Below are 27,871 nucleotides of genomic sequence, written 5' to 3' on the forward strand. Positions count from 1 at the left end.
AGAACTCCAAATTAAGATGCCCTGGACCTAAATAATGAACGCATTTTAGGTGCATGCTGTGGGGAGCGAAGGATACACACTTTTTGAAACCCATGTCCATTTAAAAAATCCTAACACTACAGCACAAAATTACACAGAAACGCTACAATCTGACAAATGGGAAATAGAGCACAAAGGGAAAAGGATGACAAACTACACTACCTACTGAATGACCAAACCTACCTAACACTACCAGGACAAGACTAACTGTTTACAGGGGTAAAGGAAGAAAAAAATCTTATCAAAAGATACTGTGCTAAACTTTCAAGAATGTATTAGTAAAGCAGATACAAAGGTCAAGCTGTAGAATGAATGGCAGCAAACTAGATCAGAGGGTTGATGGAGGAATGGGGAGTTATGGGTAAAGGAGACAGAGCCAAACAGGCTAAGGATTATCGAAATGGCTGATGTTGGATCTGAAGTCTCAAAGGATGAAGCCCATGGAGCAGACATCATCAGATCTTACAACCACAACTGCTTTAATATATTTAATATATATATATATATATATATATATATATATATATATATATATATATATATATATATCTACAGCGTCCACTGATAAGACTCTCCCCACCTCAAGTTTAAAATACCCCTGACTGCACATTATATAGAACTGCTTTGCAATATAACATGCCATTTACATCATGAAATGTTATACGGATATTAAGAAAAATAATGTTGTTCTTCCAGTTACTTCTTCAGTCCAGTCAGTATATTTCTAAACAATAATGACAAAGTGGGGTATATGCTCATCCTCCAGTATAACAGTCAACAAAATTCCAGTTTTGTCAGTCACATTTTCTTGCAAAGCCACATTTCACACATCTACTCGTATATCTAATAGGATTGAAGCTTCATGAGGCCAGGTTCTAAAAGTCTTTCACGAACTGAAAGTGACTTACTCTGCTGTAAATACCTCTTTTAGCAACACTGACGTTCATTTTCATCATTCAGTAAAAACAACCCATCCTGAAATTTATCCAACAAATGCACATTCAATAAATTGCAAGGGAAATATATATATATATATATATATAAAAACTACCTACATACAGACAGAGAGAGGTCTTGCTAGGTAATGCCACAGGATGGCCAATACATGGTGCTTATGTAAATAGTTACATCTTACTGAAGGAAACAGACATTTTGCAGCCTCCAGTTTGCCCCCATGACTGATTTGCTAGTGGATATCTAAGACATCTGGTTAACTGATGTCAGGAAAGAAAAGATGGCGGTTCAGCACAGGGCTGTTTGTGTACACGGCCAGATTTGAAGAAAACTACAAATAAGGCATCCTGTTAGAGGGATCCAGTTCACCCAGAGCTATGACAGCCCTAACAAGATATGTAGGAATTCTAGTATTTTGCAAAACAAATAAGTCTACAGTATGCTTTATGAAGTTTATCGCAGACATTTTTTAGTCGGTAGTGGGTTACTGAAATCAACACTCCATGAAGGAGCATAGGAAGAAGTGGTATTGGTGCAACTTGTCCCTCAATAAAGGAACATAAAGATACCTAATCATATATAATAAATGTGGATATATAATCCTATATATAATATATGTGGATTCTGGTGCATGTGTTTGAAGGTTACCTCAATGTGACTAAGGAAAAGCAGCTTCTTCTCTGTGTACACATCCATGTAGGGACCATCTCCAGACAGCTATTGGGCTACAGAAGTCTGGTACTTTTTGTGCATCCTCTTTTTGGGACTATTTACTAAAGAGCAATACTTGTGCTTAACAGAAATTCTGTGGGAATGCTGAAAGAAGTGAGGAGTTCCAATCTGAGTAAAAAATATCTTTCTGTCAAAGAAGCACTGAACTGTCGACATAATGAATTACGACCTCTGTTTGCTCCTTCATAATGTAACAATAATTACGATCTAACACCACTGCTTTCCAGAGCAATTTGGCAAATGCAGAGTTAGCCCATGTCATCTGCTGTTCTCAGAGTGAGAAGTTAAAATCTTAAGGTAAGAACCTACAGTGATAACTGATAACCATAACAGTGTTAAGCACTTTCAAATATGCACAGGTTAAAGACAGTAGACTATAAAACAAACAATGCATTAAAAACTATGCAAAATACGTACACTGAGGTTATGATGCAGAGAAAGAGAATGTGTATGTGAGAGATGCTAATCACTATCTAAGTTGTATTCTTTAAAGTAACAGGAAGGAAACGGAAGCAAAAAATAAAGGGGCAATGCTTTTTCAGCAACCTTACTGGGTGGTCTCAGGCCTGACAACTGAAAGAGAAAACCCATACCAATCTGGTTTCAGCATATGCTTTTCCAGAGTTCTAATACTGCACATGCACCTTTAAGAATACTGAAATGAGATAAAGTCCATCTATTTTAACAACAGCATTTAACAGACTTCCATATTCACAAATAACAGAGCAATTTCTGCAAAAAGACTTTGCATTATCAATTTTATTCAGAATAACTAAAACTTAATCAATATCAAAAAAGCAGTACAGAGAATTGTTGTACCACATTAAACAATTACTAATCATGGCCCGCTTCTCTTCAACCTATTCATTAACAACTTTCACCAATCCATCCCAGACTCATCTATCATCCGATATAAGGATGACTCAACAATCATCTGCTCAGCCTTCTCCCCTTCCGAGCTCCTAGCAAAAACCCAACTAGCCTTCTCCAAAACAGAAACCTGGATGCAGTCTCACCATCTGGCACTAAATGCAAATAAAACCATACTAATGTTTTTTTCCCTACCAAAAACTCCATTGACAAATCCACATTCACCATACAGAGCCAAAACAACACCCCTCCTTGAAATTGTTCCCAGCACCAAGCTTCCTGGCATCATTATTGATGAAGAACTAAAATATGACACCCACATCCACTCCACAATCAAGAAAATCCACCAAAAGTTAGATGATCTCTACAGGCACAACCGCTTTCTAAGCCCCTCTACCCATCAAACTCATGCATCCACCTTCCTACTCCCCTCCCTTATGTATGGTGCTCCTCTTTTCACCAATCTCCATCTTGGCCTTCAGTCCAAACTTGAATCCTGCTATCACAAGATCTCCAAATTTGCAACCAATTCAAAAATCATCCCACCACTGCCACTCCTTCCTCACCCTCAACTGGCTTGAACTACCCAACTACCTCACTTACCTACAACTCACCCTTGCCCACAAGCTCATCTTTAAACCTGCCAACTGCCCAGCTCTCACTACTTTCTTAAAACCTTGCATTCCCAACCGCTTACTCAGATCCAAAAAACAAAATCTCCTTCAGGTCTACAAACCTGCATGACGTCCTGGCTATCTACTGCTGTCCCACTCCGTAGCTAAACAGTGGAACTCTCTCCCCACACACCTACGCAACCTACCTAACCATACAAATTTAAAATCTCAGCTACTCTCTCATCTTTCTTCCAAATGGGAATGCCCTTGCCATGTTCCATCTTAAATCCCTCCTCCCTCATTCCACCTTGCAATGGACTCATCCAACTACCTCTAGTACTACTTCATCCCACCCAAAAGAGTCCCTCCCCCCACTAAAAAAGTACAGTTGTGTACACTTACCATAAATGTAGATGTTCAAATGTATTCACTGTTGCAGTCATCACATTTGTGTTATCTGCCTGCAGGTAGACCTCGGCCAGCCTGAATACCAGAGTCTTGGATTCCTGCGTCGGATGTTGTCTCTTCTTCCATGACGTCAGGTCATCAGGGGTTTAAAACATGCAGCCGACGCCATTACATCAGTTTTTCTTGCCCCAGATGTCAGGTGCCCCCACAATGGGAAGCAATTATATGTTATGGTACACCTCCATCAAAAAGCAAATACACCCGAAAGCTTAAATACACCAAACAAGAAGGAAGGGTAGAGCCACGAGAAGTAAGGGGGCTGGAGGGAGGGTAACCAGGACTGCAACAGTTAATACACTTGAACATCTACATTTATGGTAAGTGTACGCAACTGTACTATGTTCTTCGTGTTTCACTGTTGCAGTCAACACATTTGGGTTGATTCCCAAAGCTAAGGAAGGGAGGAGGAAGTTAGAGAGCATTAGGACCAGCTCTTAAGCCCTGCAAGACTGCAGTGGCAAAACCAGCTCTGGATTTGGAAAAAATAGGCATGTGGTAATGCTTGGTGAAGGTATGTACAGAGCTCCAGGTAGCAGCTTCTAGGATGTTCCTAGTAGGGACTCCTCTGAGAAAGGCTGTAGAGGTAGATGCAGCCTTGGTGGAATGTGATCTTATCCCCTGTGGGGTAGGTTTTCCATGGTGCTTATAGCAGAAATTAATGCAATGGACTATCCATTTAGAAATGGTTTGTTTTGAAATATCCTTCCCCTCTGTCCCTGCAGCAAAGCCAACTAGCAGCTGTTCAGATTTTCTGAAAGGCTTAGTCTTGTCCAAATAAAATGTAAGTTGTCTGTGCACGTCCAAAGAGTGCAGTATTCGTTCTGCTTTGTTTTGAGGATTCGGGAAAAAGGTGGGCAAATGAATGGACTGATTTAGGGCCACACTAGACACCACCTTGGGCATAAAGGAAGGATTGGTCCTGAGGGAAACCCTGTTTGCATGGAAGATAATGAAGGGCTCCACTGCCACGAGGGCCTGTAATTCAGACACTCTTCTTGCTGAAGTGATGGCTAGAAGAAAGGCTGTTTTCCAAGAAAGGAATTTCAATTCTTGCAGTTGCAGCTGGCTCAATACAAAGTTAAAGGTCCCAGGCTGGAGTAGGGGCTCTCCTGGGGGGGGGGGGGTCTTAAATTTTTGGCCCTTCTGAGGAATTGCTTTAGCAGGGAGTGAGAGAAGAGGGGTGGTTCATTATTATAATGTGCTGCAATGGCAGAGGCATGAATTTTAATTGACGAGAAGGATAGGCCCTTGTGGAGCATTTCTGTTAAGTACTGAAGTATATGAGGTAAGCTGGGCACCGTTGTGCCCATCCCCTGAGTCCGGCTCTAGGAACAGTATCTTTTCCACTTCTCAGCATTGGAATTTCTAGTTCTAGGCCTCCTTGCCTCCGAATGACATCTAGCACCTGCTTACTGAGGGATGCTACTGGAGAGCTCAAGGAATTAGTCAGGCTGCAAGGTTCAGGGTTTGAAGCTGAGGGTGCAGAATCTGGCCTGCCTGCTAGGACAGCAGGGAAGGGGTCTGAGGTAGGTGCCATGGTTCCAGTAGTGTCATAATGTGCAAGAGGGGGGTACTAGTGCTGGCGTGACCAGTCTGGTGCAATCAGTATTGTCCTTGGCTTGTCCTGTTTAATCTTTTGCAGAACCTTTGAGAGGAGATGCAGAGGGGGAAAGGTATAAACTGAGAGGCTTTCCCGGGTAAAGGAGAGGGCATCCACTTTCCAAGCTTGACCGTGAGAAGTCCTTGTGCAGAATTTGTCCAATTGGTAGTTCTGAAGGGAAACAAACAGGTCTATCTCTGGAGTCCCCAATTTGTTCCTCAAGAGGTTGAATATTTTTGGTTCCAGTTTCCATTCATGTGGGTCCATGAGATTTCTTCTTAGGTCATCTGCCAGAGAGTTTAGCTTGCCTGGCAGAAATTGAGCCTGTAAGTGCACTTGGTAGCTCAAGGCTGTGTTCCACAGAGCCATGGCTAGTCTGAAGAGAGGGTACGAGTGGGTTCCCCCCTGCTTGTTTATGTACCACATAACTGTGGTTTTGTCTGTCTTTACCAATAATTGTCCCGAAAGAATGTGGTCTTTGAAGGCTGTCAGGGAATCCTGTACAGCTAACATTTCTTTTTGGTTGCTATGCAGGTGCATCTGTCTCGGGTTCCCTTTGCCCTGAATGCACTGCCCTGCCAAGTGAGCCCCCCATGCATAGTTTGATGTGTCTGTTGTTAGGGTTTGGGCAGGGGGTAGAGTGAAAGGGATACCCTTGTTGTGGTAGCAGGCCTCTGCCCACCAAAGGAACTCTGTCTTTATACAAGGAATGATAGGAATCATTGATTCCAGGTCCTGAGAATGTTGACACCATAGGCCTTTTAGATACCAATGTAGTTTCCTCATATGCGGTCTTGCATATGGAATTAGTAGAATGCAAGAAGCCATGAACCCCAAGGCTTGCAGAATTTTCCTTGCAGATTGCTGGGTCTTTGTGGCCAGTAGTTTGAAGTAGGTTGTCAAATAAACTTGTTTCTCTGGAGTGAGGAAAGCCATCTGGGAAGTTGTGTTCAAGCTTACTCCCAAGAATACAATCTGTTGGCAGGGTACTAGATGAGATTTCTTTTCGTTTATGGTGTACCCCAGTGATGTTAGAAGTTTCTTTACGAATGTCAGATGTTTTAATAGCAAGTCCTGGCTTTCTGCCTGAATCAGACAATTGTCCAAGTATGGGTATATTTGAATTTTTCTCTGCCTGCAAAATGCAATGGCTGGAGCTAGACACTTTGTGAATACCCCGGGCACAGTAGATAAGCCAAAGGGAAGTGCAGAGAACTGACAGGAGCCTGCCCTGAAGCGTAGGAATTTCCTGCAAGATTCCCTTACTGGATTGTGCAGGTAGGCTTCCTTTAAGTCTAAGGTTGCCAATCAGGCATCTTTGCCTAGCATAAGAAGCAGCAGCTGTTGAAGTGTTAGCATTTTGAATTTTGGGATTACCAAAAAGGTGTTTAGAATAGAGAGGTCCAGGATAGGATGCCAGGAGCTGTCATTTCTGGGTACCAGGAAAAGTCTTGAATAAAAAACTTGTCCCCTTCCTTCTGCTGGGACAGGCTGAATAGCCCTGATACTTAGAAGAGAGAGAACCTGCTGCAGAGCCTCTGCCCACTGATTTGGGGATAGGTCTGGCCAACCATTTGGGGTTGGTAGGGTGTGGAAGTGGAATCTGCATCCTTGGGAAACTATATTCAAAACCCATTTGTCCTGGGTAATGAGTTCCCATTTTTTTGCATGTAGGGCGAGCTTTCCCCCATAAGGGAGCAGGCAGTTGAGCAGGGCTTGGAAGGGTTAAGGTTAAGTCATTGTGCCATTTTTCCATAGGGGGGTGTCTTACTACTCCCTGCTTTGGAAGTGGGAACTCCCCACTGTTTAGGCCTGTGCGTAGCCTGAGACTGCAACCTAGGTGGTCTGCTGTTCCTGGGTTTAGACTGAGAACGCCTGGAAGAGGCTGAAAAGGACCAATTCTTTGAAGGCCAATGCCTACTAAATCTGGGAGGCTGTACTTGCAGGAAATCTTTAACAGTTTGCATAGATTTAGCTTTTTCCTCCATCTTTTTGAAGACTTCTGCTTTGTTGCCAAACAGGTGGTCCTGGTTTAAGGGAGCATCCAGTAATTTAGCTTTAACATGATCTGGCAAGTTTTGCTCCTTAAGCCAAGCATGCCTTCTAAGTACAGACCCAGTGACTGCAGCCCTGCAAGATGCTTCTAAAGAATCAAAACCACATTGCAAAGTATGTTTACCAACTTGTTCTGCAGAATGCATTAAATCCTGTAATTCTTTGTGTTCAGCACAGTCAGGAATCAACATCATTTTCTGTTTAAGTAGCCCCATAATATGCTGCTGGTTCTTTAACATATGAAACTGGCAATTTAAAGCCCTAATGGCCAAAGTAGCAGAAGTATATACCTTCTTACCCCATTTGTCCAAGGCTCTAGAATCTCTATCAGAAGGGGTAGGGTTTTTGGCAGCAGTAGCCTTAATGCCCTTTGGTCCTTGGGAAATGGTCTCTGGATCTGCAGTAGGATTCTTGAAGAGGAACTTGTGAGAGTCAGGTACTCTGGAATACCTGTCAGGTTTTCTGGGGGCTGGAGGCAAAGTGTCTGGGGAAAGGCTAGATTCCAAGAAAGCATCATCCACAATGTCCAGAACAGGAGGTATATAGCTAAAGGCCTGTGTTGAGGGAGGAGTAAGAATTCCCTAAGCCTCTTTTTGGAGTCAGAGTAATCCTGGCTTTCCCAGCAGAAATGCTGCCTAAGAGTGTGCAAGGTTTCACCAAAAGAAAAGTCTTCTGGAGGGGAAGCAGAGGGAATGGAATCCTCTGCATCAGAATCCTCATAGGTAGGTAAGGGCAAATCCTGATAATCAGAAGAAACAGAAAAATGAGATTCCTGATCCGAAGAATCAGAAGGAAAATCAGTTCTAGGTCTCTTAGAGGGGGAAGGCTGGCTTCCCCTAATTAAGGTAATAAGGTTTTCAGCCATTCTAAGCGTTTGTTTTTTAGGCATATGGGCCTGAGCATGCAGTCTGGACGTCGGTTTTCTAGGCGTGGGTCAAGTTTTAGGCCTGGATGAAGAAGATGGCGTCAGTTTAAAATGCAAGTCTGTAGGCTCACCCTCAGAAGCCGGTGCCTGCACAGAGGCTCCAGACCCATCCAAGGTAGAGACATTCGCAGATTCCATAGCTGAAGAAGCATCTCGCGGCATACCGGACTCCGAATGGGTCTCAGTAGGGGCCTGCGAACCTAAGGTAGCGAGTATCAGGGGCTGCGAAAGCACCTCACTGTGTACCAGCAGACTGCCGACTACCTTAATGGAAGCATCGTTAGCAGTTTTGGACATATGCAGTCTGTGTCTCTGTCTTTATCCTTACATTTTTTCAGAATATCGGTAGTCGGATGGCTTAGCGAAGCCATTTCTAGATAGTTATACCGAGTACCAAAATAATTTGCTGCAAATATAGCCAGACGACGAATAGTTCGGGGGTTGAACAAGGCACAAAACTGACAGCAAGGGACGTCGTGGTCTGGACTTAAGCAAGGAATGCAGTACGAATGAAAATCTTTATGAGGTATTTGCTTTCCACAGGTAATACAATTGTTAACTTTTACTGACATTGGTTAAGAGCAAGAAAAAGGATCCCCAACGGGGTACTTAGCTTTTTTAAAGACTTCAGTTCTGAAACTCAAAAACGAAAATTTCAGGAGTCGGCCGACCAGCACTTGCAAACTGCTTCTGCTTCAGGTACTGCGCAGCAAGAAAGACTCATGTAATGGCATTGGCTGCATCTTTTATACCCCTGACGACCTGACGTCATGGAAGAAGAGACAGCATCCAATGCAGGAATCCAAGACTCTGGTATTCAGGCCGGTTGAGGGCTACCTGCAGGCTAATAACCCAAATGTGATGACTGCAACAGTGAAACACGAAGAACATCTAATTTTCTGTCTAATATCTATTGTGCTATACTCTCCAATCTCAAATATACTATTACCTTCTCCATGCATAATATTTTCCTAACCTACTAATGGCTAGTAGCTATATATTTTGAAATGTTACACCTACAACTGGGTTTATAATAAAATATTCACTTTATGTAAATGTTGAAATTTCTGTATTGAATTATGTCTTTTCATTTTTGTAACATTGTGACAAGTCATTTGCAAATATCATGGAGCTTATCTGTAAATGTTTAATTAGCTGTATGAACCATGTCCTTTTGTAACATGTGAAATGTAACTTGCAATTATTGTGGAGCTTTTCTCCCTGGGCCTCAACTGAAAACAGGCTCTTCTTGGCCCAGTGGACTTCCCCGATCATCAAACTTAAATAAAATAAGACTTGCTTAAACAATAACAGCATATAGCCACCTGGCTCAATATCTTTCTCCTGAAAATAAGAAATAATTTTGTTCTGGAAACAATATGTTAGCTTCTTTATTTGCTGCTGTGTAGTAATACAATATCAGATAAAGCTTTTCTTCAAGCAAATGAAAGAACATTACCTGAACCAGCTAAGCATGTGTCCTGCATGACCCCCGTGCCTGCAATTGTGGCACCATGTAAACCAGTTGTTGAACTGTGCCAACTTCTTGTCTTTGCTGAGATCCACCTTTTCATCTGACTTTCCTACCCCTATGACAAAAAACAAAACAAAAACAAGTTGAAAAAGATGCAATGTGTGCACAGGGAAAGAAAAAAAGAAACTTTTTCATTGACAATATTACTTCCACAGATCTGCAAGTTATGAAGTCATGGTGCCAGAAGGTATTTCTAAAGTATTTAAAATCAAACTGGAGTTGGTGCAGTTATGTAAAATCTTACCATAACAGTAGATGTCCTTTTCTTCACTGTTGCAGTATTCATTACATTAGGGAGCCCCTGCCATGGGCGGCCTGAAGTCCGGCCAGTATACCAAAACCTTAGGTTGCTTTAAAGTACATCACACATACTCGCGTAACATACGGCATAAAGGTGATGTTCAGACTTATCATCCTCGGAACTGAGAGCCCCAGAAGGAACGCCAGTTCAAGGTAAAAAAAAGAGGTAACCAGTACATCCAAAAGACCAACAGACCAGGGGGAGCTGGGGAGTGAATACTGCAACAGTGAAGAAAACGGCATCTACAGTTATGGTAAGATTTTACACAACTGTACTGTCCTTCCATTTCACTGTTGCAGTATTCATTACATTAGGGAGACTGCCAAAGCTCAGCAAGAAACATGGGAGGAGAAAGGAACAGCAGAGCCCTCTAGGAAGACATGAAGGATTGCCCTAGCAAAACCAGCTCTAGCTCTGGAGATTCCATCCAACTTGTAGTGCGTAGCAAGCACCAGAAGAAGCCACAGCTCTATGAGAATGAGCCTTAACAGAAGGAAGGCTCTTACCATAAAATGAATAACAAAAAGAAATGGCTTTAGAAATCCAAGAAGAAATTGTTTGCTTGGATACAGCTAATCCTAAGGACCTAGGGTGAAAGGAAACAAAGAGCTGATCAGATTTCCTAATAGTCTTAGTCTTATTCAAATAAAATCTGAGCTGTCTATGCAAATCCAAAATGTGCTGCTCCTTTTCACCGGCAGACTGTGGAGAAAGGAAAAAATGGACAAATGAATAGACTGATTAAGAGACAACCCATTTGTCACTTTGGGCATAAAAGAAGTATGAATTCTGCCCTTATGAGCCACCAAAAAGGAAGACAAGCCATACGGGCTTGAAGCTCAGACACCTGTCTGGCAGAAGTAAGGGCTAACAAAAGTACAGTCTTCTGAGTGCAATGTTGCAAGGAAGCTGATGCTGCAGGCTCAAAAGGAGCCTGAGTCAATTTTTTCCACAACACAATTAAGATCCCAGTGAGGAGGAACATGCCTCCTGGGAGGCCCAGTATGAAGGATGCCTTTGAGGGATTATCTATCTTGAAATCTAGAAGCTAAAGGAGGAGATAAATGTAGATAAGTAGAGAGAGCTGTTACGTGAGCCTTAACAGAAGAATAAGCCAACCCAGCATTTAGCAATTCACATAGATAAGACAGAACCAAAAGAACATCCACAGAAAGTAGATCCACGTTATGAGAAAGACACCAAACTGAAAACCTCTTCCATTTGGATAAATATGACTTCCTAGTATTGGGTTTCCTGGCTTCCTGCAGGACCCTAAGCACATATAAACAAACAAAACAGAAACCAGACACAGAGAGATACTATACGTGCTTTCGTTCATTTAATTCACAGAACGTCTTCAAGAGACTACAATCATACTCCAACTCCTCACTTCAATATCTAATTAAACAATTAAATTACAAATCCACCAATGACAAATCAGAATGCAAAAAAGCCACATAAATATTAAACAGTTTCTCCCACAGTTTAAAAATGTATTAAATAATTATGTCAAAAAGACATGTATAAAACAACAAATGTATACAATATAAAATAGTAATAACTTTCTAATATATACATTCCTAATTCAAATGTTTTTAAGCTTTAAAAAACATTTAATGTATATTTTCTCATTAAAACTAGGCAAGATATCTGCTCTAAAAAATATTTGCCACTTAAGTTCCAGGTATTCTAAATATGCACTGGAGGTGTGAACAAATTTATCACCTTTGACTTTTTTCCAATACTATAAACTGAAACTTCTTAAAATCAGCACAATTTAAAGAATGTCTGGCTAAGGCATTACTGACATCTTTCTTTTTTATAGCCATAACATGTTTATTAATCTTGTCTGTGAACCTACATGCATTTTTTTCAATGCAGAAACATCTACACATGGAACAAACAGTAACATACACTAAGCCCTCTGTTTGACAAGTATATCTGTCTTTAGCAACAAACAAATACATACTGTGTTCAAAATAAAAACTACTTGCTGAAAAAATAAATCTACAATTTACACAACCATTGCATGGAATGGTACCTAATTTTTTGTTTGTTTGTGCAACTCCCTTTAAACCAGACGAACTTTCCAAAAATTGTTGTAAGTTCCTAGTCCTTCTGTATATAAAGTTGGGCTTATGTCCGATGACCTTAATTAATTCATGATTCCCTAATAAAATTTTCCAATTATCAGTAATAATATGCCTGATGTTAGTGCCTCGAACACTTAAGGGAACAGGAAATAAACAAGTAGATCCTTTATCAGACTCGTGTTTTTGGCACAACATCCTACCTTAATGATTGGGGGAATCTTTCATAGCTCAATTTCTTAATATTATTTGAAATAACTATCAGTTTGGTGAGAGGATATCCTCTTTCCTCAAACAATCTAATAACTTTGTCTATCTCCTCTGAGAAAGCTCCATCATCACTAATTAGGCGGCTCAACCTGATGACTTGTCCATGAATGTTATTTAGTTTCATAAAAGAAGGATGAACACTATCAAAATGTACATAATTGTTAGTAAATGTGCTTTTTCTAAAAATATTACTTACAAACTTTCTTTCTTTGGTGTTTAACTCTATAATAACATCCAAAAAATGAACAGATTCCCCTATTTCACTCAATGTGAAAGTCAGCCAACTAACACTCTCATTGACTTGGTCCAAGAATTCATATAACCCATCTCTATCACTGGACCAAATAAAAAAAAATCGTCAATGTATCTTTTATAAAAATTAACATGACAAAAGGAAGGAATCTTGACCAGATATTCTCTTTCCCACCAGCACAGAACTAAACTGGTGAATACCGGAGCCACTTGGTCTCCCATCACAACACCACTTTTCTGTTGGAATATGTTACCAAACATAAAAAAAAATATTTTTTAATACTATATCCAACAACTGACAAATAATGAACACATCAAGTCCACAATATTTGCTCAAAAATAATCTAACAAATTCTATACCATCTTCTTGGTCTATAGAAGTGCATAAAAAACTAATATCTAAAGTGCATATAATAGTCTCATTTCCTATAAATTGGTAGTTTTTTAACTCATCCAAAAACAGCCATGAATCCTTTAAGTAATACTTAGTTTTTTGTACTAAGGGATAGATTCAACTTCTGATCTAAGTAGGCAGAAATTTTAAAGGTTTTATTAAAGGGTGCAGACACTATAGGCCTGAAAGGGGGTTGTTCCAAGTGTTTATGTATCTTTGGTATTCTGAATAAGTCAAAATAAAACTAAAACTAAAAGCACATCCACAGAAAGTAGATCCAGGTTATGAGAAAGACACCAAACAGAAAACCTCTTCCATTTGGATAAATATGACTTCTAGTATTTGGTTTCTTGGCTTCCTGCAGGACCCTAAGCACATCCTCAGAAAAAAGCTGTCTATGTGCAATCAAAATCCTATCACCCACAGTGTCAGTTGAAGAGTGGACTATTGGGGATGGATGAGACATCCCTTGTCCTATGTGAGTAGATCCACCCTACGAGTTAACTTGTGATGACTGCCCTTGGCTAAATGCAGAAGAGAGAACCAATGCTGTCTTGGTCAAAAGGAAGTCATCAGCAAGATTTTGGGAGCATCCTATTAACTTGTGAACAGGACTTTTGGAATGAGGGGAAGGGGAGGGAAAGTATAAAGAAACATTCCCTTCCAAATAAAAGACAGGGCATCCACCTTCCAAACCAGAGGACCTGGGACTCTGGCACAAAATACAGGAAGATGTCTGTTCAGAGGGGAGGCAAAAATATCTATCTGCGGAGTACCCACTGGTGAACAATGTTCACAAACACATCCCTGTGAAGCATCCATTCATGAGATTAAGTTATGGACCTGCTCAGAGTGTCTGCCACAACGTTTTGACATGAGGGAATGTAAACTACCTAAAGAGACACTTGGCACTCCTAGTGTGGGATCTTGCTATCCAGTATCAACTGGCTAAGAAGATAAGATGATGTCCCCCTGTTTGTTTACATACCACATCACTGTGGTATTGTCTGTAAATGCCTTGAGAGGTCCTGGGCAGAAAAGGGGATGAAAAGCCTAAAGTGCCATCAGAAGAGCTCTCATTTCTTTGACAGTGATGTGATCTTTCTGTTGAAGAAGCGCTCACACCCCCTGCACCTTTACAGAGCCAAAAGCTGCTCCCCATCCCACATCTGAAGCATCTGTGAATAGCTCCTGAGAGGGAAGAGGGGAATGAAAAGGGTGTCCTGGATTTACAGACAACTGCTGGATCCACCAGTGAAGTTCCTTCTTGACTTCAGAAACCACTGAAACTTTCTCATGTGGAGTTTGGCCAGAGGAAGCATAGGGATGGCATGAATCCCAGAGCTCCCAAAAATTCTCTGGCTGTTATAGAGACCAGCGAAGAAGAATTTGAAAGAAGGAAATGTGTGTTAAGGCCTTGGGAGGAGGCAAGGATACCAGCAAAGGCACAGTCTGTATTCTGCACCCCAGAAAAACATGGTCTTCGGAAGGAGTCAGAAAAGAGTTTTTGAAGTTTATTGTAAACCCCAGGCTTTGCAGAATTTTTGCAACAGGATCTCTAGAGAGGATGCTTGAATTAGGTCACCCAAGTAAGGAAATACTTGGATCATCCGAATCATGCAAAAAGCAATCATAGCGGCAAGGCATTTGGTGAATACCCTTGGGGCAGTAAAAAGACCAAAGGGCAAATCAAAGAACTGAAAATGCCAGGAAGCAACATAAAAACTTCCTGAAAAGGGGGTGAATTGGAATATGGAGATAAGTATCCTTGAGATCCAGAGACACCATATAAGCCTGAGAAAAAAGAAGAGTGGATAAAGTCTGAAGGGAAAATATTCGAAAGGAGGGACATTCAGAAAAGGGTTTAGATGAGACAGGTCTAGAATTGGTCTCCAAGTACCCTCTTTCCTGGTCACTACAAACATCCTGGAGTAAAACACCCTCCGTCTTTGAGGCACAGGCACCTCTTGAATAGTACTCAAGTCAAAAGACCCCAAACCTCCTCTTGAAAGAATGATAGTTGCTCGAGGGGGATGAGGCATACCCATAAAATGGGGAAGGGATTTCCAGACCATGAAATACTCCTGGCGAATAACCGAAAGGACCCAGGAATCCTGAGTAATTTGTAGCTAAGCAGGGAGAGAAAGAGAAGCAAAAAGAAATAGGAACGTGGCTGGAAAGAGAATAGGATAGCCAGACAGCACCTGGTTTAGCTGGAAAAGGTGACTTCTGAGGGACAAAAGTCTGAGTAGCCTTCGCAGGAGGAGCCCACTTGCCACCCTTTTTACCCTTAGGAGGAGGGTGATATTGCCTGCAAACAAAGGATGGCTTATTGGGGCAGTTTCTCTAAAATTCAGGCATAGGAGAAACAAACACATTTATGTTCTTGTAAAACCTTGCCCTTATCCTGAAGGGACTTAAAAATCAGTAGCAGCCTAGCAAACAAGTGTAATAGAAGGGCATCCATTAATTTAGCCTTAATATCATCAGGCAAAGGTCGACGCCAAAGTGAAGAATACCTCTTCATCACTGACCCAAAAGCAGCAGCCCTAGAAGAAGAATCTACTGAATCCTGACTACACTTGATGGAATGACGAGACACCTGGAGGAAGTCCCAAACAGGGAAAGAGCAAGGTTTTACCCTCAAAGTCTGGAAGATCAGAAATAACCTGACACGGTTGGGATATGAGAGCCAACAAATGCCTGGACATATGAGTCTGATAATTAACAGCAGTAAACGCCAAGGTAGCAGAAGTGTAAACCTTCTTGACTAGCCCTTCCATGGTCCTGCTATCTTTATCAAAGGGCAGTAACTTGGGAGAAGGAAGCAAATGAGAGGGCTTGTCAGAAGCTACAGACAACACTGAGGGGTCAGCAGAAGGACAATTGTACAAAAATTACAGCCATCAGGCATTCTATAGAATCTATCAGGTTTCTTGGTAGCAGGGGTCTGAGAGTCTGGAGCCTTAGAAGCATTGGAAAATGCATCCAACAAGGCAGCCAAAACAGGAGGAACAGCTGAAGGTCTAAAAGAATCTACATGCAGCAACTCATAATATCTTTTCTGTATCTCAGAAATCTGAGCATAATCTCATTTAAAGAACTCCATCATCCTGGATTTTGTGTCACCAAAAGAAATGTCTTCAAAGGGAGTAGCAGGACTGTTAGATTCCTCTTCCTCTGATCCATAATCCAAAGGAAAAGGAATCTGAGAAGAATAAGCTAAGGATTCCTCATATGAATTCAGCTCCTCCTCAGAGGAATTCTGTTCCCTGGGTCTTTTTAGTGGAGTAGAGGACCAAGGGGGGTGCTGAAACATAAACTCCCTGAGGAGGTTTCATTGCCATCAAAGCACTAAACAAGCCCTGAGTGAAGGACTGCCATTCACACTGTGGATCCTTAGACCCAGGAGTAATATGTTTAGTCTTTTGCTTTTTCTTCAAAGGGACATCCACCTTATAAAATTTGGATGGCTCTGACACTGGACTGCATTCAATGATAGTAGTACGGACTTCTTCTCTGACTAATATCTGAAGAACACCCCTAAGCCCGTTGGAGATAATAAGCTGTGGTTCCATCTGAAGCGGATGTCTGCAATGCCTCCTCAGATGTCCTTAAAGTCTGATCCCCAATGGACTCCAAACCGGTCGCGGCAGAGGAATCCAAAAAGATGCGCAAACCTCGAGGCATTCACTCACCTTGGGAGAAATATCCAGCACAAGCCGAACACCAGAAGATTCTGACCTAGGCTTCTTGGCCTTCTTCTTCACTGACAGCTATCCCTCAGAGCAGGAAGTTCCCTCCATTGGGTCTTTCACAAGAAGCTTAAGACGCTGGTTTTCAAGATAAGGCACCAAGGAAGAGAGTCTACTACAAAGGGTTTTAGGTACAAAGGCCTGACACATGGAACACGACGTATGATCATGAGAGGTGCCAAGGCAAACAGACACTGTTCGTGGTGGTCTTTATGGGAACTCTGTCTCCCACATTAGCATTTACACTTCTTGGATGATATGAAATCTCACAAACAATAAAAGAAAGATAAGTTAAAAAAGAACCCCAAAAGGCCACTTATCAGCAATGGCTTGATGAAGCAGCATTCAGAACAAAAATCAAGAGATGGTATTTAGACTGGCGGCAAAGAAGCTCTGAGGATGGTACATCTGGATGGCACCTTTATACCCTACATTATGGGAGAAGCATGTGTGTGACGTACAGCATATGTTAAAGCAACCTAAAGCTTTTGTATACCGGCCAGATGGCAGGCCACCCTTGGCAGGAGATCCTTAATGTAATTAATACTGTAAAAGTGAAATGGAAGACAGCGCCGCTTAAACAGGTTTAAACTATTAACAGCTCCACAGAGTCTGCTCTTCACTTTTTCCCTTGGAACTGATCTGTATCTCAAAGGAAGCATTCTATTTTCACTTTATAGCCTTTCACTTGCACTTAGAAGAAATTTTAAAGCACTTAAACCTCTCTTATACTCTTCTAAATACTTAACTGATCCTCCTAGATCAGTCAAAAGTAGTAATCATAAATATCCTGACATGTCCAAAGGACAGTTTCATGTGTACTCTCCAGTCCAGCTGGTGAATATGGGAATCTTAAGGCAATGTTACAACTGCCTTATGTACACAGACAATCCTCTCCTCCTCCCAACAAACTCAAATATATGTGAGAGATGCAACTATATTGCCAAAGTGGAAGCTGAGCTCTCTCGACCCATGACTGGCACAGTCAATCAGAAGAAGAAGGTAACCACACACACCACAAATCCAGTCTCATATAGACCTATAGCAACAACAAACCAAACACATAAACACACAAAAACATACTCGGATGCTCTAAATAAAAATCTGCCAAAGCAGCAGAGACCTCCAAAGCAGACACCCAAACAACTGCTACCCCAAAACAATACCCACGTATCGCATAGTCCAAAAAGTCAGTGTGCCACACAGTCACAGCCCTCAAGGCTAAACAACACACCTAATACACTTGTGAAAGGTGACTCTATAGTCAGACACACTGACGTCCCACTCACCAGGCTGAACAAGGAGAAGGTCACTGTAAGCTGTCTGTCGGGTGCCAGGATCCGCCACATAACACACACACTCAGGTCACTCCAAAGCAAGTACAAATATGACTCCATCATTGTCCATGCTGGTGTGAATGACCTGAGACGTACCTCCCTGGACTACATGAAAAGAGACATAGAGGAGCTCTCTGATCATGTAGCCCAGGCTGGTATGACCCTGACCTTGAGTAGCATCTTACCCTCACCAAGAATGATGCCACAGTATAAAGACAAAATGATATGTTTTAACAACTGGCACGTTGCTTCGCTAGGGACGGCTTGTACCCTTCACCCCTGGGCTTTCGAATACTGGCTAAGGCTCTTGCCACCCCCATAGTGCCTTTTTTAGGCAAGGCTCAAAAGACAAACCCACCTCCATAGACAATACAAGTAAAAAAAAACTAAGGGTAATGCTGCTCAACGCCAGAAGTCTACACCTCAAAATGCACGCATTCGAGACTCTCCTCAGTATAGAGAACATCGATGTCTGTGCAGTAACAGAAACCTGGTTCAAGGCTCCAGAAAGCACCCCAGCACTACCAGGTTATACTTCATACCATGCTTTTCGGCCACAAAACTCAGACCGAACCACAAAAGGAGGGGGAGTATCCATATACATCAAAAATACCCACACCTCCAGGTTAGTAGCACTGCATGAAGCAACGGAAACCATCCATGAGCAACTAACAGTGGGCAAAAAGTACAGTTTTGTACCTACCATAAATGTAGATGTTCGAAGATCCACATTGCTGCAGTCCTTACACTTGGGGTAGTCCGCTGTCCTCGGTCGGCCCGAATATCAAAGTATAAGGCTGACGTCGGTCAAGGCGCATTTGACTGACATCAGGACGTCAGGGTACAAATGCGCATGACCGACGTCATATCCTCAGTCTTTTCTTGCCCCAGATGTCAGAAGACCCTAAAAATAAAGGTCAAAAACCAAAAGACAGCAAACCAACAACCAACCATCCTAGCACTAAAAATATGTACAATATATACAATAGACAATATACACCCAATTGACCACCCAACCCACACAACCACCTCTAACAACAGAGGGGAAGGAGGGAGGGTAAATTGGACTGCAGCAATGTGGATCTTCGAACATCTACATTTATGGTAGGTACAAAACTGTACTATGTTCTTCATCTCACATTGCTGCAGTCCTTACACTTGGGTAGAATCCCAAAGCAGAGGAAAGGGAGGATGGCCAAATTATAAGGAAGCAGGAGCTGCTAAAATGCCCTGCAAAACAGCAGTGGCAAAACCAGCCCTAGATTTAGAGTAAAGTGGTAGGTGATAATGCCTGGAAAAAGTATGCACTGAACTCCAAGTAGCTGCCTCCAAAATATCCTTAGTTGCCACCCCTCTCAAAAAGGCTGTTGAAGTGGCAGTAGCCCTAGTGGAATGAGGCCTAATCCCAGCTGGAACTTCCTTGCCATGATGGGAATAACAGAAAGCAATGCAAAACCCAATCCACTTAGAAATAGTTCGTTTAGACACAGGCTTGCCCTGAGAACTCAAAGCAAAAGAAACAAATAACTGCTGAGACTGCCTGAACCCTTTAGTTCTGTCCAAATAATAACGCAACTGCCTGTGTACATCTAAAGTGTGCAAAATCTTTTCCCTTTATTTTGGGGATTTGCATAAAAGGTAGGCAAATGAATAGTTTGGTTTAAAGCCACACTAGAAACCACTTTAGGCATAAAGGAAGGATTAGTACGTAAAGATACCCTATCCTTATGGAAAATTAAGAAAGGCTCAACTGCCATAAGGGCCTGCAACTCAGAAACCCTTCTTGCAGAGGTAATAGCCAACAAAAAAGCAGTCTTCCATGACAAAAACTTTAATTCAGCAGTAGCTGCAGGCTCAAAAGGTTGTAGAGTGAGTTTCTCCAACACAAAATTGAGATCCCAAGCAGGAGTAGGAGCTCTTCGTGGGGGTCTTATATTCTTTGCCCCTCTAAGAAATTGCTTGAACAAAGGATGAGAAAACAATGGTGGGTCACAATCATAGTGAGCCGAAATTGCTGCAGCATGAACCTTAATAGAAGAGAAGGACAAACCTTTGTCCAGTAACTCAGTAAGATATTGAAGAGCCACACTTAAATTAGGCCCAGAAACATCAAAATCCTTTGCTGCACTCCAAAACAAAAATCTCTTCCATTTGTCTGCATACACTTTCCTTGTACTAGGCCTTCTGGCTTCCAAAATAACATTCAAAACTTGTTGTGGAAGTGGAGGCCCACTATGGTTCAAAACAGAATATGCCAGGCTGTTAGGTGCAGAGAGTGAAGCTTGACATTGAGCAAATGACTGTCCTCCTGAGACAACAGGTGTGGAATCAAGGCAAAGGCCATGGAGGCTTCCGCACCAGGCTCCTCAGTAATGGGTACCAATGCTGTCGAGGCCAATCTGGAGCTATCAAAATCATCCTTGGCTTGTCTTGTCTGGCCTTTAGTAGTACCTTTGGGAGGAGAGGCAAAGGCGGAAAGGCATACACATGAAGATTGCTCCAATTGAAAGAAAGAGCATCCACTTTCCAAGCTGTGGGATGAAACCTTTTGTGCAAAACTTTGGCAGCTGGTGGTTTAGTGGGAAGCGAACAGATCTATGTCTGGAGTTCCCCATGACACTGTCAATTTCGAAATACATGAGGATCCAATTTCCACTCGTGGGGATCCATAATTTGTCTGCTCAACACATCTGCTAAGGAGTTCTGTGCTCCCGGCAGAAACCTTGCCTGAAGATTTAGCTGTAAACTGAGAGCAGTCTCCCACAAAATCATTGCTTGCCTGCATAGAGGATAAGAATGTGTTCTGCCTTGCTTGTTGATGTACCACATGACAGTTGTGTTGTCTGTTAGAATCAACACCTGCCCTGGAAGAAGTAAATCCTTGAAGGCTAGTAATGCAAACTGGACTGCTAACATCTCTTTCAAGTTGATATGTAGATGTTGTAGTCTGGCAGGCCACTTGTCTTGTATCCACTTTCCATTCAGATGAGCTCCCCAAGCTTTGTCTGAGGCATCTGTCGTTAGAATCTGACTCGCCTCTGGCCGGGTCACAGAGAGTCCCTTGTTTAGGTGACATTCCTGAGCCCACCACAAAAACTCCTTTTGAATGCAAGGTATTATTTGAATGACGGTGTCCAAATCCTGGCAGTGCTGTGTCCATACATTTTTGAGATACCATTGTAGCTTCCTCATATGCAGTTTGGCATTGGGAAGCACCAGAATACAAGATGCCATGAACCCTAAGGCTTGAAGGACTGTCCTTGCAGTCAGCCCGGACTGATGAGACAACTGATGAAAGTAAAGGGAAAGATTCTTTTGTTTGTCCGGGGTCAAAAAGGCCATCTGGGATGCTGTATTCAGTCTCACACCCAGAAAGCACATGTCTTGAGAGGGTACTAGACTGGACTTTATTTCGTTCACAGAATACCCCAGGCATCTTAGCACTGCTATCACATAATCCAAATGCTGAAGAAGCTCGTCCCTTTCTTGAGCCAGAATCAGGCAATCGTCCAAATAGGGATAAATCTGTATTCCTTTTAACCTGAGGAAAGCTATCACTGGAGCCAGAACCTTTGTGAACACTCTGGGCGCAGTAGATAAGCCAAAGGGCAATGCAGAGAACTGATAATGAGAAGTCCCAGCTCAAAAACGCAGATACTTCCTGCAACTGAGTCTGATAGGAACATGAAGGTAAGCCTCCTTGAGATCTAAAGTTACCATCCAATGATCTTTGCCCAGCAGAGGTAAAAGCTGCTGTAATGTCAACATTTTGAACTTGGGAATGTCCAGATAATAGTTGAGGATAGATAAGTCCAAAATTGGTCTCCACGTGTTCCCTTTCTTTGGTACTAGGAACAGGCGAGAATAAAATCCTAGGCCCACTTCTGGCATAGGGACCGGCTGAATGGCCCCTATTTGGAGTAACAGAGAAATTTGCTTGTGAGCCTCTATTCTTTGTGGAGGAGGAACGTCTGGCATGCCTTTGAAAGGAGGCAAGGTATGGAAATAAAACCTGTAACCGTGGTGTATGATATCCAATACCCATCTGTCCTGGGTAATTAAACTCCAATTTTCTTTGAAAAGTGCCAACCTTCCTCCCAAAGGTGCTGCCAGACGAGAAGGCTCTGGCAGCTGAAAAGGTAGGTCATTGGGTCTGTTTACGAAAGGACTGACCCCTGCCCTCACCTGAAGACTGTGCAGGAGAACTCCCTGTTCTAGGCCTGAAAGAGCCCTGAGCTCTGCCCCTACCACGTCTAGATCTACCCCTAGACTGGGAATCATAAGAAGGATACATCCACCCCTTAGTAGGCCAATTTCTACTAAACTTTGGAGGCTGAACCTGCAAAAAATCTTTAACAGTCTGCATAGACTTAGCCTTGTCTTCCATTTTCTTTAAGACTGTTTCAACAGGAGAACCAAACAACACATCAGATTGGAAAGGAGCATCCAAAATCCGTGATTTAACATGGTCAGATAAATTCTGATCCCTCAGCCAGGCGTGCCTGCGAAGAACTGACCCAGTGGCAGCCACCCTAGACGAGGCCTGTACAGCATCAAAACCACATTGCAAAGAATGCTTACCCACCTGTTCAGAAACATGTACTAAATCTTGCAACTCTTTACAATCAATACCTTCCGCCAGAGCATCAACCTTAGACTTCAATTGTGAAAGGAGATAGTTTTGGTATTTTAACATGTGAAACTGGCAATTCAAAGCCCTCATAGCTAGAGTGGAAGAAGTATAAACTTTCTTTCCCCATCTATCCAAAGCCTTGGCCTCTTTGTCTGAAGGAACCGGATTCTTGACAACAGAAGCCTTAACACCTTTAGGCCCCTGACTAACAGTTTCTGGGTCTGCCCTAGGACTCTTAAAAGATACTTATGAGCTTCAGGCACCCTGTAATATCTATCCGGTTTAACAGGAGCAGGGGCAAAGAATCAGGATTAAGAGAAGCCTCTGCAAAACATCTTCCACCACATCTAAAACAGGAGGTATAGCCAAAGGCCTATGCTGGGGTAAAACAAAAATTCTCTAAGCCTTTTCCTGGAATCAGAGAAGTCCTGACCTTCCCACTTAAAATGCTCCCTCATAGAATGAAGAGTTTCTGAAAAAGAAAAATCCTCAGGAGGAGAAGCAGAAGGAGTAGAATCATCCACATCAGAGTCAGAATAAGGAGAATACTCCTGCAAGTCTTCAGCCGAAGACTCTGAAACATCCGAAGCCTGCTCAAAACTCCTGGCTCAGGCTCCACCCTAGGTCTCTTATCAGGAGGGGCAAAGAACCCTAATCAAAGAAATCAAATCTTCTGCCATTTTAAGCATATGCTTCTTGGGCACAGTTCCAGAAGAACTAGGGGTGACACCAACTGAAGCTGAACCTGGCCTGCCTCTGGGAGAAGCCTTGGAAACAGAAGGAGAGGGCCTAGCCACCCTAGGAAGGGAGGGGAGTATAGTAACCTGAGAAGCCCCTTCAGCCTGACCTGCCTCCTGAGAGGCCACATCTTGCAATAATAAAGTCACCCTGGGAACCCAAAGAAACCTCCGGTGGAGCCACCGGCTCCACCGACACCTCTAAAGAACCGGCGTCCGGTACAGACGGTTCTTCTAACCTAGGCTTAACAGCTTTGTCCTTGCGCTTCTTCGAAGAAGCGGGCGGAGCATCCGACGGCATTTTATAATTGCACCGCTTCCCAAAGACTAACCTGGCACAATCCAACCTCCTCTTTATAGTGCGTTTATTGAATCTAGCACAAGAGCGACACCCAACAACGTCGTGCTCAGGCCCTAAACAAGGAATACACAAAGTATGATAATCTCTATGCGGTATCTGTTTCCCACAAGAAATGCAATTATTGACTTTTTCTGACATCCGGTAAATCACTGAGGCAAGAAAAAACTAAAATATTCCCCAACGGGGTACTTAGCCAACTTTGAACTCGGTCTGAAACTTCGAAATCGAAAAATCTCAGAACGCCAACCGGCACTTGCAATGCTGCTTCTGCATCGGACCATGCGGCAAAAAAGACTGAGGATATGACGTCGGTCATGCGCATTTGTACCCTGACGTCCTGATGTCAGTCAAATGCGCCTTGACCGACGTCAGCCTTATACTTTGATATTCGGGCCGACCGAGGACAGCGGACTACCCCAAGTGTAAGGACTGCAGCAATGTGAGATGAAGAACATCTGCCTTTCAGTTTATAGCCTGCTACAGACCACCCTCCCAAACTCAGGAACCCCACTCGGCCTTCCTAAGAACACTGGAGAACATGAAGGTCTCTCCAAAAACCATTATATTGGGTGACTTCAATTACACAAACATTGACTGGATAAACTACTTAAGCCCACAGACCCTCGCCCAATGGTTCCTAGAATTTATAAACTCAAATGCTATGGAACAACTGGTCACCACCCCCACAAGAGGGGAAAACATATTGGACCTGGTCATCACAAACATAGGGACTCTATGTTCCAAATCAGAGGTATACCCCTCACTGCTAAGGTCAGACCACAAATTAATCTCACTGGATATCCATATCCCGTCCCCACCCCCAGCCAGGGTAACCACGGTGAAGAACTTCTCAAAAGCAAACTTCACACTTCTCAAAACCGAGGTGGTATCCTTCAAAGCCCCTGGGCCAGAGGAAAACACGGCTCAAATCGCAGAATCCTTCACAAACGCATTCTATGGACACCTACAGGAATGTATGGATCGTGCTATCCTAAATAAAACCAAGACTCACTCCTCCAAAGGCAGGAGACCTGTCTGGTGGACCCTGGCCATAAATAAGCTATACAACAAAAGGAAGAAGCTACTACATGATAGAGCAAAATCCCGCAAAGGGAAGGCATCTCTGATCATTCCTAGCAAGAAGCTATGATCCCTCATAAAATCATCTAAGGCCAGCTTCGAAAGAAAAATTGCACAATACTAAGGACAATCACAAGGCCTTCTTTAGTTATGTCAGGAACCTGGGTGGCAATTCCCAGATATGCTCTGAGTTAGTGCAAAATGACAAAAAAATACACTGAACCCACAGACATTGCCAACATCTTGGCAGACAGGTTCAGTGCAAATCCCCCCCCCCCCCAAAAGAGCAAATCTTCATCCCAACAGAGTGTAGCCTCCCAGACATCACACATGAACAGGTGAGAGCTGCCCTCTCCAAAGCAAAAACACAGCATCAATGGGACCAGATGGTGTCCCGGGCTGTGTCGTACATGAGCTACAAGATGAACTTAACCCTCACATTAAGTCACTGTTCAAACTCAGCCTTACCACAGGATATGTACCCAAGGAATGGCGTACAGCAACGGTGGTCCCGCTCCACAAGGGAGGTGTCACAACAGACCCCGGAAACTATCGCCCTATAAGCCTGACTAGCCTGGTCTGCAAAGCTATGGAGCGTATCATCATGGAACTCATAAACAATGACATCGGATACCTTCAGACACTGGATCCTACCCAATTCGGTTTTGTTAAAGGCAGATCTTGCCTCTTGAACCTGGTCAACTTCTTTGAAACAGTTACCAGGGCCACAGACGAAGGGAAGGTAGTCCACACAGCGTACCTGGACCTCGCAAAAGCCTTCGACACAATACCTCACTCAGGAATCATAAATAAGCTCACTAGCTTAAATATCCACCCCTATGTCACAAGATGGGTTGCAAACTGGCTAAGGGATAGAACCCACATGGTCAGAATTGGAGGTGCCTTGTCAGGCTCTAAACCAGTCACAAGTGGCGTCCCACAAGGTTCAGTCCTGGGACCTCTCTTGTTCGGTATTTATTTCTTTGAGGTACAGGCAAACACAGGAGAACTACGGCTGACCAAGTTCGCAGATGACTGCAAACTGGGTGCCATAATAGACTCTCCAGCTGACACAAGCATCCTCCAAAAGGGTCTCACAGAGACAGACAGCTGGTGCCAAAGCCATGGCCTGAAGCCGAATGCTAAAAAATGCATAGTCATACCCTTGGGAAAAACAAAGTGCCCACAGACTACCACATAGGAGGTAATCCATTAAGTATGGAGGAAGTAATTAGGGATTTGGGGACCCAATTAGATAGTAATCTCTCCTTTGACAATCACATTTCCAAAGTGGTTAGAAAGACCTTCTATATAGCCCACCTCATCACGAAAGGTTTCACATCTAGATCAAGAGAGGTCTTCGTGCCACTCTATTCATCACTCATCAAGCCCATAATTGAATACAATGCCCCATTTGGGATGTAATTTACCAGACACCTGCAGCAACTGGAAAGACCCCAAAAGTACCTCACCAAGAGAATCAAGGGACTCAAACAGATGCCCTATGCAGTTAAGCTAAAGAAACTCCAGCTCTACTCGGTTGCTTACTGCCTACTCAGAGGCGATCTGTGCCTGACATATAAAGCCAGGTCCAACCCAGAATTAATGGACATGCTCCACCTCAAGAAATCCAAATCCCTTAGAGCTACACGCTCCAGAGACTTAAACCTCAGCACAGAAATAAATAGGACATGCTGGAGGGACAGATTCATATCCCAGAGACTCCCTTCACTCTGGAACAAAATCCCAGTCCAGGTTAGGCAGAGCTCCTCACTGACCCTCTTCAAGAGAAACCTTGACGAGTGGATGGGAGATCATAAGTATACCCCCAGGATCTCTTCTGGGTCCCTGCTAGACAGAGGCACAATAAACTAACCGTAAATGGGCTATATTCTGTGACCTACTATTCAAAGGCACAGTCTACAAATCTAAAAGGGTGGCGAAAGCCAAACACACTCTGGCTAGGCTTATAAATGCCCTAGGGCAGATAGCCTAGTATCAACCTATGAACCTATAATCCAAGGATATGATATGTTTTTATCTACTTATTGCTCAGTTTCCAAGTCAAAATGGATTTGTAGGAAGACAATGTAGTTAGAAAAGGCTTATCTACAGGTTGTTCAAGTCCTGGTGGTCAAGAAGCCTTCATTTGAAAAATTTATGCTGTGGTGAGTTTCACCACAATGTGTTGTAGTGTGCGAGTCATCAGAGAGCTTTTTTGCCCTTTTCTCCTCAGTGGTGCAACACTGAAGTTGGTGTGTGTGTGTGTGTGTGTGTGTGTGTGTGTGTGTGTGTGTGTATATATATATATATATATATATATATATATATATATATATATATATATATATATATATATATATATATATATATATACATGGTCTACCTGAGATGGTCGACAAGCCATTTGATCGACAATTCATTTGGTTGACAGGCAGATTTGCCCCCCTCCCCAATATTGTGCAACCCTGGAGTTGATATATATAGTTAGGGGGGGTGTGGGGGGCACAGCCCCCCGGGGTGTGGGGTGCAAAGTCCCCCACATAAAACTGCTTGTCGACCAAATGAACTGTCGACCAAATGAAAGTCGATCATATGGCCTGTCGACCATGTGATAGGGATCCATATATATATATATATATATATATATATATATATATATATATATATATATATATATATATATACATACACACACACACACACACACAGACTATATATACATATATATATATATATATATATATATAGATATATAGATAGATATGTATAGATATATATATATATATATATATATATTATATAGATATATATAGATATAAATATATATAGACTTTTGGGGGATGTGTAGGGAGGCTTCTCCCCACCGT

The 27,871-nt window shown here is 42.6% G+C and overlaps 1 protein-coding gene across 1 annotated transcript in view; it reads right to left on the reverse strand.

Moving 5' to 3' along the window:
* MIOS (meiosis regulator for oocyte development) overlaps positions 1–27,871 on the reverse strand; it is an 876,134-nt gene that overhangs the window by 36,703 nt on the left and 811,560 nt on the right. Inside the window, exon 9 of the mRNA XM_044066490.1 lies at positions 9,717–9,846. Coding sequence (XP_043922425.1) covers positions 9,717–9,846 — 130 coding nt within the window. The remainder of the gene's footprint in view (positions 1–9,716; positions 9,847–27,871) is intronic.

Source organism: Protopterus annectens, chromosome 3.part1 (genome assembly GCF_019279795.1).
Source record: "Protopterus annectens isolate FY-2018-M chromosome 3.part1, PAN1.0, whole genome shotgun sequence".
Classification (NCBI taxonomy): Eukaryota; Metazoa; Chordata; order Ceratodontiformes; family Protopteridae; genus Protopterus; species Protopterus annectens.